This window comes from Harpia harpyja, chromosome 12 (genome assembly GCF_026419915.1).
Source record: "Harpia harpyja isolate bHarHar1 chromosome 12, bHarHar1 primary haplotype, whole genome shotgun sequence".
NCBI classification, from domain to species: domain Eukaryota; kingdom Metazoa; phylum Chordata; class Aves; order Accipitriformes; family Accipitridae; genus Harpia; species Harpia harpyja.
In genome coordinates, this window is record NC_068951.1 from 22,414,090 (window position 1) to 22,426,348 (window position 12,259).

The 12,259-nt window shown below is 36.6% G+C and overlaps 1 protein-coding gene across 3 annotated transcripts in view; it reads left to right on the top strand.

Moving 5' to 3' along the window:
• Window positions 1-11,803, top strand: part of CLSTN2 (calsyntenin 2) — a 434,458-nt gene extending 422,655 nt beyond the window's left edge. For all 3 annotated transcript variants that reach the window (XM_052803658.1, XM_052803659.1, XM_052803660.1), the window contains exon 17: window positions 5-11,803. In XM_052803658.1, coding sequence (XP_052659618.1) covers window positions 5-211 — 207 coding nt within the window. In that variant the 3' untranslated portion in view covers window positions 212-11,803. The remainder of the gene's footprint in view (window positions 1-4) is intronic.
• The last annotated feature ends 456 nt before the right edge of the window (window positions 11,804-12,259 follow it).

The window sequence follows — 12,259 nt, forward strand, 5'->3', positions numbered from 1 at the left end:
GTAGAAATATGAAAAGCCTCACCAGACAGAAGAGGAGAGTGAGGAAGACGACATAGAAGATGAAGATGAAGACACAACCAGTGATGAATCAGATGAAAGTGAGGAGGAGGAGGAGGAGGAGGAAGAGGAAGTCATTGTCCAAAAGGGAGACAAACAGAATGGCACCAGGCAAGAGCAGTTGGAGTGGGATGATTCAACACTCCCATACTAACAGCCCTCCAGCCACATTGCTCTTTTCTAACAACCAATACAATGTTTTTTCAGAGTCTATGAATTCATTGACAGGATTTGATCTTTTGCTTGCTTGTAACTGTTTTGCCTAAAATGATCTTGTTGTAGTAATTGATAATGATAGAACTGACCTTTTTCTTACAAAGCCTGGAGAAAACATGGTACAAACATACAGGCATCACCAGTAATAAAGTAATCTAGAACTTGATCTGTTAGCAAGCATAGTTCTCAAGTTCCTGTTTCTATACCGCAGATACGTGACAAAAGTCCTGTCACTCAATCCATAGAGGTTTTTGCCTTTGCTATTCTTTTTTCATACAGGAGAGATTTCAGCTTGTTACAAAGAATTGTGTGGGTCCAAATAACAGTTGCCATTTGACATCACACTCTTACAGGTGTAAAGAATATAATCCACCTTCAAATTGGGGCAGAGTTTTAGTGCTACAGGTGACAGAGACTGAATTCCATTTGTTGTCTCGTCCTGCCTTCTTGGATGTTAACTGTCTTCTACGAGGGAATATCTAGGACTTGACATGGGATGCATGTGTGCCTGTGTAGAAGTGGACAGTGTATTTTTCAGGCATGCTGTCAGAGCCCTCGAATACAGGGATTTTATCCAATCCATCCATAGAAACTTAAGAGAGTTTAAAAAAACAGCAATAAGTGGCTGCTGAAGGTTACGAAAAAAAAATTGTTCTGTGTCCACAGGTTGAGTAATATGATCTTATGCAAACTGTAAATTCTAATGGATTGATTTACTGAAAACCTGTAGACCTGCTCATTAGTTATGGATTGAGCAATTTGCAGCAAATCAATGCTTTAAACCGTGTGTCTTGTAAAATCATTAGATTGCTGCAGTATCTTACTGAACAAGTGGAAAATAAGTGACCCCATTATTCCATAGCTATGTACGGTTGGGATTTAAACAATGATTTTACATGAGGAAAGTGTTCCCTTTTGCTTTAGTGAATGCCAGCTGGAATTCCTGTCTGACTGTATTCTATAAAACATTATGCCCTATTTCTTCTGTACCGTTACCCACCTATGAGTGGCAAAAGAGAAAGTGACAACATACTTACACAACTGTCAGCTCCCTTTTGTGCTCATAATTCTCCCTTATTTATTCTTGCTGAAGCCATTAATGTTGAGAAAAGGTTTTATAAAGTAGAAGAAGAACAAATAAAACCTACCTGGAACCAAAAGAAGTGAAAACGAAACCTAAACTCTGAAGAGGTTGAGAGAGTATTTTAGTTTGTTATGGTAACACAGCATATTTTTCTTAAACACTGTTTAAAAAGGAGGAAAAAAAAAAAAAGCAAAGCTACATACAATGTGTTGATAAGCCTGTGTGGTGTGTTTTTTGTCCCCTTTCCTCAATGATCTTTGCATCTTCAAATTCTCTGCATACCAAATGATGCACCACTTGCTAGGACAACTAACTAACTGCTCTAATGCATAAAAAAACCAAAATAACATGGAATTGAATGCTGCCTAGTGGCTTGTCTGGGTTTTTTTTCTGCGAAGTACTTCCTTTTCTTTACAATTTCATCATTGACTTTTGCTTTTGTAACTTACTGTTTAAAATGAACTGTTTCCTCTTCGCCTGTCTCCAAGAGAAACAGGCAGTCATCAGTCTTGTACACAACAGGACCTTCTTGAGCACCCGTGAATGGCAGTTGATACTGCAAAGAGTAACTTGAGCAATCTTGAGGTTATCCACCTCCCGCAACACTAAATTATTAGCAGCTCCTGAACGTCTTTGAATATTGAGCATATATTGTGGGTTTGGGGCCTCTTTTAATTAATTCCAGTTTCTGTATCTGACAGTTGCAGGGAAAGACTGACAGCAACTGGACCTTGTAGTTTAATAACTAGAAAGTAAATGAGAAGAATGCTAAATTAATTTTAAATTTAGACATCTTCATGCTCTTTTTTGTTGTTCCCACAATCATGTTGGCACATGATTTTTAAGACTGGCAATATAGAATTTTTCTTATGTGAGCAGTCCTGTTTTATTTTTATTCTGGTCTCTCATGTGTATTAAACTTAGAAGAATATTTGCAGAATCAAGCCCACATAACTACAATTTATCTGCAGGAATAAAGATAGTAAAATTCACCAAAATTTCTGTTTAATAAAAAATTAATTTTAAAATTTCTGAATATCTTGAACAGAAATTTTATGTTAGAATATTTCCTAGCATCCTAATATCCTAAATCACTTCATAGTGTTAAATTTTGTTAGTGACATGAAACAGGGTCTTCATGATGCTTGTTATCAGCATATCAGCAAAGTTTTCTGCTCAGAAACAAAAAAAGATTTAAAATTAAAAATAGATATTTAAAAGTCAATTTCAGATTTAAAACTGGACTTAAATTATTTTTAAAGTTTCTGTTATTCCTGATTATTATTATTGTTGTTATCACAGGAAACATTAGGGAAACTTGAAGACAGCAATTTACCACCTTATTGACATCCTTTAATTCTTTTATATGTTCATGTCTTCTTCATCAGTGTGTTTCCCCATCTAACAGATTTCTGTCTTTTTGTTACTGGAAGCAAATCTTTTCAGGTCGTGCTGGTACATTACACAAGAAGCAAAGTATTTTCTCTACTGTAAATAAACCTACATTTTTAAACCGAAGCAAAGTAATACAGGCATGTGTATTATCACTAAAATTTGGTTTGCAACAAGATATTCAGCAAACTAAAATGCATCACTGTACTTAGATTACTCACTGGAGTGCGTTACGCAGCATTCTTCATTTAAATAAACAGAAAAATCCTTTTCACAAAGTGTTAGTGAGAATGAGATACTTCTTCATAAAATGAACATTAGAATATTTGTACAGAAGTTGAAAGCAATGGCTTCATAAGCAAAAGCCTACTAGTAGAATGACATAGAAATATCACTTTTTCTGAAATAATTTTAGCAGTATGTCCTCCCCCCTTGAATTATTTTTTTTATGTAAACTACTCACCTAAAACCAAACCAGAACATATACATATATACGGGCATACGCATACAGACACTTTCCCCACCCCCAATCAAAAGCCAAAAATCTCTCCTTTCCTCTCTGAAAAAAATTGTTTATGCTGCAAACTCAAAAATGGCAACTGCAGTGTCTGGCTTTTTAAGATGTAATGTTTATCCTTAGCCCAGTTGCAAGGTTGAGCTATCAAGACACACAAATAAATGTGGGGGTTTTACACTAGCAATAAACAAGTGCATCCAAAAAAAAACGAAACCACCTCTGAAGAGGTACCCATAATACATGGTGTCAGAGGTCTAAAATGACATCACATCAATGAATGCCTTTAAATTTTTGAAATCCTAATCGAAGGCTGGAAAATCTACAAATGCAAATTCAAGATGGTGATACACTGTGTTATTTGAATTAATATAACTGCCTAAGTTGCTTTTGTCATCAATAGCTCACGTTTCTTTTTCACTTCTACCCCCTCCACAGATATTTTATCTTTGCAAATAAACTTTAAAGTGCACAGTTGTTTCAATTAATCTCAATAGTTACTGCACTGGCTGACACCAGTTCAAATTAGAAATAGATATGTAGGGTTTATGACATCCTTAATACTAATTAAAATAAAACATTGTTATTTGTTCATTCAAACAGGCAATAGTATCCTGCAGTGGTGGCTTGACTGCTTTTTAACTGGTGATGATCTCCCTCCCCAAGGGCTAATGGGAAGGTGCAGTTTATTTCCCTTTCTGGTGTGGTGCAATACTGGGCTTGCTGTGAGCACGTGCACCATCCTTGCTTCATTCAGGAAGAAAATAAGACTCAGCAAGGGTCAGAGGGTTATAAAGTTCCTCTAGTGGGGATGAAGTCCACTGTCTCCCACCTGACCCTAAGCTGAAAATAATGCCACGGGACATTAGTAGCCCCAGGTTAAGGACGGGTCAGAGGGTAATTCAGTAGCAGCCCTTACTTTACTTTGGTAACCCCTTTTGAGCCCTGTACCTACTTTGTGTCTCAGCTGTCTCTTTCCCTGACCTGTAACCTGAGAGGCAGCTCTAATGCTTTTTACCTGGTGAGGATCCCAGCAGGTTGGGACACTTCTGGAAGTTTTGATGCCAGCATGTGCACCACCCCATTCATCTCCACCACCATCCATGCTTAGCAGAAGAGGAGAATGAAAGACTTCACAGAGGTGACAGCGGGTAAAGGTCTGGTGGGATGGACCCATGGAGCTGCTCCCGGTATCCTGGAATATGCATTATAATACCAAAATTAAGGATGTTTGCAAAAGTGTATGGATACTTAGAGAGGGAGAGGCAATTAAACTGTGAGGACACCTCCAGGGCTTCAAAAAAGTCTCCTCGTCCCTTAATTCACTCATGCTGACTAGATTAAATATCTCAATACCAGTATATCCCCACCAGTTTTTGTATGCTTATTGAAAATTACAACAAAATCTCATAGCAAAATGCAATTCCCATATAAACAATTTCCAGGAATGTAGCAGTAGGCAAAGGAGCCAAGTGCTAAAAATCTTGGTGTCTGACATCCTGACTAATATCCTAATTTTTTTTCGCAAATTTGCTTCACCTCTGTGGAGTATAGCTGTTTGCCGGATGTATACTGTATACTATTTCTGCACTACTCTTAAAAAGCACCAATAGGTTAACAGCAAGAAAACAGCTCATTTGGCAGAAAAATCAAGCTGTAAAAAGGTGTTTTAAATATACTTAGGTATTCATTTCTTGATTGAATCCTGGTGTTAAAAAAACCAATTTCATTAAATAAAATTTTGGACAAATATTGACAGTTGCCAGACTGAGAAGTAACAGTGATATGAGCAGAATTTTGCAAAAACATACACAAACTGACAAATTTTATTGCATATATATAATAGTTTGTATACATACAAATTTTAAGTAATATTGTATGTGTGTGTATATCTATATATATTAAAAAAAATATATATATTATCTAGATTGGAAATACACCTCTTGTTTTATCCAGCATTTTTTATGAAGCTGCATGGATTCAGACAGCACATCTAGAGTTGCTCTGAGACTATTTGGAAATGCTGGAATCAAAGGATATAGCATCTGTGCCCTTAAAATGGGCCAATTTATGGCTTTTCAGGATCCCAGTCAGATGCTAGTCATCTTGCTGGCTAGCTGGAAATCACAGACAAACAAATAGCCAATGAGCTCTGGTTCTGCCAGATAAAATTACTGAACAAAAAAAGTGGAAATATTTGGGGGAACCCGGATGTGCAGTAGCCTCATCTTGATGTTTCACTTACTTTTGACTGTAAACCTTGGGATCAATGCACCTCTGAATGATCCCTGTAGCTGCTGACCTGTAGCTTAAGGCAGTTCTCATACATCAGTTGTTGGGCAAATCTAAGGAGGAGATGGAAGTAAAAAAAAGGTCTGTCAAAGACAGCAAAAGCACCTTTGAAACAACTAAAACTATTACTGTTGATTGTACATAATACTGTGCTATGTAAATATGATCTTCCTCATGTTTCAACCAGTATCACCAACCATATAATAGCATTAGGTTTCTGCCTCCTCAGGCTAAGCTGAGAAAGATGACAAGCTTTGTTCATGCCACATCATCATTGCCTACAGAATACACAGACCTCATAGTGTAAAAATGCCACTCCAAACAGCCATAAGAATGGCAGCCACCCAAGTCCCTCAATGATCTAGGTGTTGCCAAAAAAAAAAAATGGCCCCCATGCTTCTGTCCAAACCATGGAGCACTTTGCAATACAATATAAATACTTTCTACACAAAGTAGAAAGAAGCAAACAGAGATCCTGTACAATCTTTGTACATTTGGGTCAAATGTTTGGGAGGTTTTGTGGTTTTTTTTTAAAAAGCATAACAAACAGTATGGGGAGTGTTATAAGCTGAAATGTATCAGGTCCCTTAATGCAGCATGTTTCAGATTTCCAGTGAAGGAGATGACAGTCTCAGATGAACCAACAGTGATTAGACTGCTTTAGCACTAGGGTGTTTTGTTGTTTGGGGGTTGGGTTTTTTTTGGTTAGTCTCTCCTGGAATCCAGATTCTTAGCATGGAGAATAAAGTCAGGTTTGAAGGATGACCACTAAAGCTACAGCAGAGTAAAACACATACTCTGTTAACACACTCAATCTCAAGAAATGTTTCTGCTAAATCTATCAGGAAAATTACTCCAGCGGTACCTCAGAAGGTAATTATATTTCATTACCTTTGTACGAGTAACAAGGTACAAGCCTGGTATGGGTTTTTTGGTTAGGTTTCCCCCCCCGCCCCACCTAAAGAAGACAGGATCATAAAATAAAAATTCACAATGCTCAAACAGAGCAAAAGTGAAAGGGGAGCAAGGGCTTTCATTTCATAAACCTCTGTCTAACAAAGAGTTTTAAAATAATAAACAATTCTAACCCATATTGTTGAAGCTTAACACAAGAAAATGAATCCAGGTGGTTTTGTATGTTCCTAACTTCATTCCTGGTGATGAAAAGGCAGTTACCAGATCAAGTACCCTTTTCCCCCAGAGGCATTTTGCTGCCTTTTGAGTAAGTATTGACAGTGGTTCACCAGCTACAGTTTCCATTTCTCTGCTTATAAATAGGAATAATGATACTGACATGCTTTGCAAAGTACTGTGAGCCCTGTAGATGAAAAGCACTGTCAAAGAGCTTGGTGATGTTACGATTCAATAATTCTGTTGCAGCTCTACTTACAGCCCTCCATTGTAGAACACCCTAAACACACACACAAATTGAATGACACAATGATTACAGTCAAGAACTTTGGGCTCTTGTTTCATTAGTGATTGCCTATGAAGAAACACTCACAATAGTTTGAAACATTACAAACATTTAAAATAGAGTTCAGAAAAAGCCCTCATTCCTGTTTTCAACTCTAACTCATGTGGAAATTGTGCGTTCATCAGCTGTTGAAGCTACAGGGCTGTGTATTGTCAGTATTTATGCCTATGCTGAGAACAAAGCAGCAGAATTTTTTCCCACCTAAGTACATCATATGATAAAAGAGTGCAGCTTTCACTAAGCAAGGCGCATAAAGCCTGCCATGCAAAGAGAAGCTGTCTCCAAATGGGGGACAAAGGTTTTACAATCGTATTCTATACTCACACTTTAGAAACCCAGAAAATTTCATGGGAGTAAAAGGCCTTTCTGCTGTCTTACCTATTCTTTTTGTATAAATCTAGATGCTGTTTGGGGTTTTCAGAGGCGTTTAACTTCCCAACTGGATATAAAGTTCTTTCAGGTTCCTCTAGGTATATTAACCCATAAAATAATTTTTGGCTGATATTTTCAGGATATCCTAAGGAAAAAACAAACAAACGAACAAATTGTTAAAATTAAAATGTCTTTTTTCTTTCTACTCCTGCCTCCCCTAAATACTTAAACAGATACAAAAGACTTGATCAGATAACCCTGACCAAGCCTGTGACTACAATGACATTTCAAAACAGTACTGAAATTGGCAACAAATTCCTGTCTACAATCTGCTTAACGTGCATACATATAGATGAGAAGGTGGATGGTTGTTTTAACTGGGCATGCTCTTTAGAATGTGGAATGGATCAGCCGCAGTCAGTTCTTTTAGAAAATTAAATTATTATTTAGGGAAGAGTGAACAGAGAGGTAGAAGAGAATAATGCATGAATAACAGACAAAAAGAGTTAAGGTTTACAGCTGATGTGAAAAAAGCTGGAATTTAATCTTCTAGAAACAAGAGCGATTAAAAGCTTGAGTGTCAAACAGTAAGAAAATGGAAACATGCTATTTTCATGTCCAGGACAGCTATCAGAATCAACAAGAAGGAAAATGAATATAGGATATTGAAAGGTTCTGAGATGACCATGTATATATGCACACACGCATATACATATATACAAAAAAAATCACATAATCATTCCCAGCATGGAGGTGGTTGTTGTGGTAATAAACTAGAACCTTAAGTTATTTAGCATGGTTGCTGCTGTCTGTAGCTGCTTCATTAGTTACCATTACACTACCTTCAGCAGAGCTGGGAAAGGAGCAAAACCATGATGAATGTTGCTACACTGTGCCTACATTAAGTAGGAAATGCTTTACAGCCAAGGCAGGCCTATGGTGATTTGGGCAAAAACGTTTCGTCTGTAGTGACTCAAATTTTATGGTACAGTTACCACACATTTTAATTTGAGGTAAGAAACAGAACTTTTGCACACAGACAACTGTGTTGATTAGTTTTAGAGATTCTCTACAACCAACATACTCCATAGGTTGGATAAGGAACCGGGAATATCCAAGAAAGACTGTACTCCATGTTGCAAAGTCTCTTAAGTAAACTTTTTGTAATGATCCAATTTCTTAAGTGACCACATAGGTAGGAATCTTGATTTTTGAAACTACACAAGATAACAAAAAATTTTCAAGGATAATGATCACCCCTGGACAATTCTGAGAGCTGAAGCTATTACCTCTGTTCTCAGAATCAACCATTAGCATGTTTATTGCTAGATCCTCCACAAACTGGTCCAAAAAAATGTGAGGTACATCTCAAAAGATGTTTTTTTATATTCTGTAGTAAATACTGCACCACCAGAATCTTGAGTAAATACTTGATTGTGGTTAACAGGCAGTTCTGTTCAAAGGGTCATCACATCAGGGACAGAAAGATATACCAGAGTGGGTTGTTGCTTTGCAGAGTAATACGCACTATGGTTAGGATTCCTAATAACTTTTTCATCTAAATTTCAGTGGGTTTAGAAGTTGCTGCTAGACTCATTAAATCCTAGAAATAAAGATTAATAGACAGGAAGAAAAAGTAGTACAGGTAGAGTATTATGCTAACAGTGCAGAATTGTTCCCTAGAATATATTTTCTAGTGTTAGGGGCAGGAGTGGGGGTGTTCAACCTACTTAAATGTGTCTAAGCCTGGGGCTTCTACCACTTCCCCTGGGAGATTATTCTAGGGCTATTAGAATTCAGCATTAGAAAGCTTTTCCTGGTAATAAATTTAAATAATGCTTTTTGTAATTTTTATCTCATTCATCCCAATTATACCTTTTTGCACCACCCTAAATAATGCCTCTAACCATGATTTATATCCTTTGAATATTTTTAGATAGTTATCAATTTTGTTGCCTTTGGTCATTTATTAGAGAGGCTATGAATCCCTCCTCCTCCCAATTCATTCCTTCAGTCTCCCGTTTCTTAACTTTTCATGAAATGTCATTAATACACAGACTAAAAAACCTGGTATTTCCTTAAGTTAGTCATGGTCAGTTCACTCTGTTAAAGTGCTCTGTGTTGGTGTGTGTCACTGTGTAGGTTGTCAAAGGTTAAACAATAAATTTATACTGAAACTTGGTTTTTAAAAACATCTTTGCTGTAATCTATGGATAAGTTCTCATATAATATGAATTTGGCAGTGTCTTTTATGTCGGTATGATTTAACAAAGCCAACCAATAAACAAAGCCAACCAAACAATAAAAAAAAGTAGTAGTTTGTTAAAATTTAGGTTGTTATCATTAATTTGAAAACAGGCATTGTCATTCACATACCCATGCTTTTAAGTGTCCCTACACTAAACAGTAACTATTACCAATATATTCCTTTAAGACAGTTTAGTATATGTTGTTTCTCCTCAAATCTCACTGGTAGAATGCACCTACTTTCTAAAACAAGTACTCAAGGTTTCTAGCCATATATTAACTGCTGCAAAGAAATAGAATTGTGCCAACTTTTCCGAGTACTGCCATGCCTAACATTATATTGCAAATGTGCAATGCATTTATGGCCTCTGGCACAATGACTATACGGTTAGTTTTCAAGCATGCCTCAAGCAAACCTCTGTTCTCTGGCTCAGAAGCCTGATTACACAACCAGGAAGGATGTACAAAGTCAGCTTGGGTCTTTTAATTGATGTATTTCCTCCTTCTACCCCAACCTTCTGTACCTGAAAGCCAAAACAGAACTGAAATCCTTGTGCTCAAAGGCCCACTGCATCACTAAGACCCAAGTGAAATAGAACTGTCTTCCTCATTTGCTCTAAAAGGATTGATGTAAAAGGGAGAGCAGGCACACTAAGCCTTCCAGTGTTGAATTAAGGGTCCTATACATTTCCCTCAGCACATCTCTGTCCCTAATAGGTGTCAACCAGCATTGTACAAATAATATTGTCGGGAATGAAGAATTGCCATCACTGGTTCTAGGTCACATGATCAAAGATGACTACCTTGGCAGTGGCTAATAACAGTGGATGAGAAAAGCTAGTGGAAATACCTTTCAGTTTTCTAAAAAACTCTGTGTCATTATAGCTTCCTGTCACTTCTCTGCCCACCTTTCCAAAACCAGCCATTGCATGAAAAGTACATTAATAATTGCATGAAGAGTAACTTAAGTCTTATAGACCAGGTGACAAGATGATTAAGCCTTGCAAGGTGAGGTTGCAACACAAAGGGAAAGAAAAAAGATGAAGAATTCCTGAGCGAGGAACTGTAAAACATGACCGAAGTTGTGACGAGCAGCAGAGCAGGAATCAGACATTCACCCTGAATATTGCTGGACTTTGGTGGAAGGGGTTGTTTCGAGTCAGATTTAACCATGTTAATGGTTATGAAATATCTTATATGTTATTGAGAGTGTAGGATTTTGAAGAACTGAGAAATAACCTTATCATGTTGAATGTAACAGCTCTGAGCTCTAATTGGCTGGGACAATTCTATTTCATATTTCATCATAGCTTGACAGTAAAAGTGATACTTCACCTGCCTGCAAAAATGTAGAACTTTTCACACACAGTTCATCATTTCCCAGATTTGCTTCCATGTTGGTGCATTAGTTCCTGTTGAAGAGCAGTAACTGGTTGGTAGCATGCATTTTGTAGCTTGGGATTCTTTCCTAGCAGTCCAATCTCTGCGTAGTTATGGCCACTTCTATTGATAATAAAAAATATACCAGATGGGATTCAAATAAACATATTCTGTATGGTTGTGACCCTTTAAGTGTGTCTTAAAACAACAGACTCTTCAGTCCAGGAGAGATGCTCATTATATAAATATCTTAATTTATATGTGATACAATCATAAACCACATCTTGAAATGTCTTGTTGCAGATGCTAAATGCATTTATGAAAGCATGAATCTATACAATTTATGCAGAATGATGAATTAAAAGACTATATGCAATTAAAAAGGTGAATATGAAATCAAAATGATTTTTGAACACAGATACAAATCTGCTGTTGTTGTTTTTAAAAAACCCCAACATTTTCCTTATGAAAATGTACGGTAGATTTTGACACAAAGTACATGAAACCTAACTACATATAGTGGGAATAAGTTGTATAAAACCCCTTTCGTGGTATATTTCATAAAAGCCATGTCAATTTGCACAGTCACTTATGAATTTGAGATTGTTAATCTCCATATGTTTTCCACATGATTGATTAAATGCATAATGGAAATAGATCTGTTATTTTAAAACTTGGCCTGTACATCTATAAAACCAGATTCATTTTTGTGGTCACTACGGCACTTTCTGTGAATTGGCCAATAAATATAATTTTAGAATTTCACATAAAAGGTAATGTTCTGTAATCTTTATTTCACCAGTTATTGGGATGTTCTCATTTCCTGAACAATAACCCTTAAACACTAACACCTCTGGTGGCAAAGGTTAAATATCTGGTCTATATTAGCTCTTTTGCTAATTCCTAAGGAGGAACATGCCATGTGTCAAAAGACTCAGTACAGTTTTAAAGCACCTACATAACTTTTCATCCTGCTGAGAATATGGAAAGAGAAGCAAGGGAAAGGGAACCTTTTGAAGTGTTGTTGGTATTTACATTTAATAGCCATCTATCTTCACACTTCATTTTGGTCTGATAAAAGTTGATAAAAGATTAAAGAGAAAAATGATTATACCATATATTAAACACATAAACTGTGAAATAATACAAAGGGAAAAACATAATTTTGAGTCATTTGCCTACGAACTACATTTGCACATGTGATACATGTGATCTCATGACATATAGG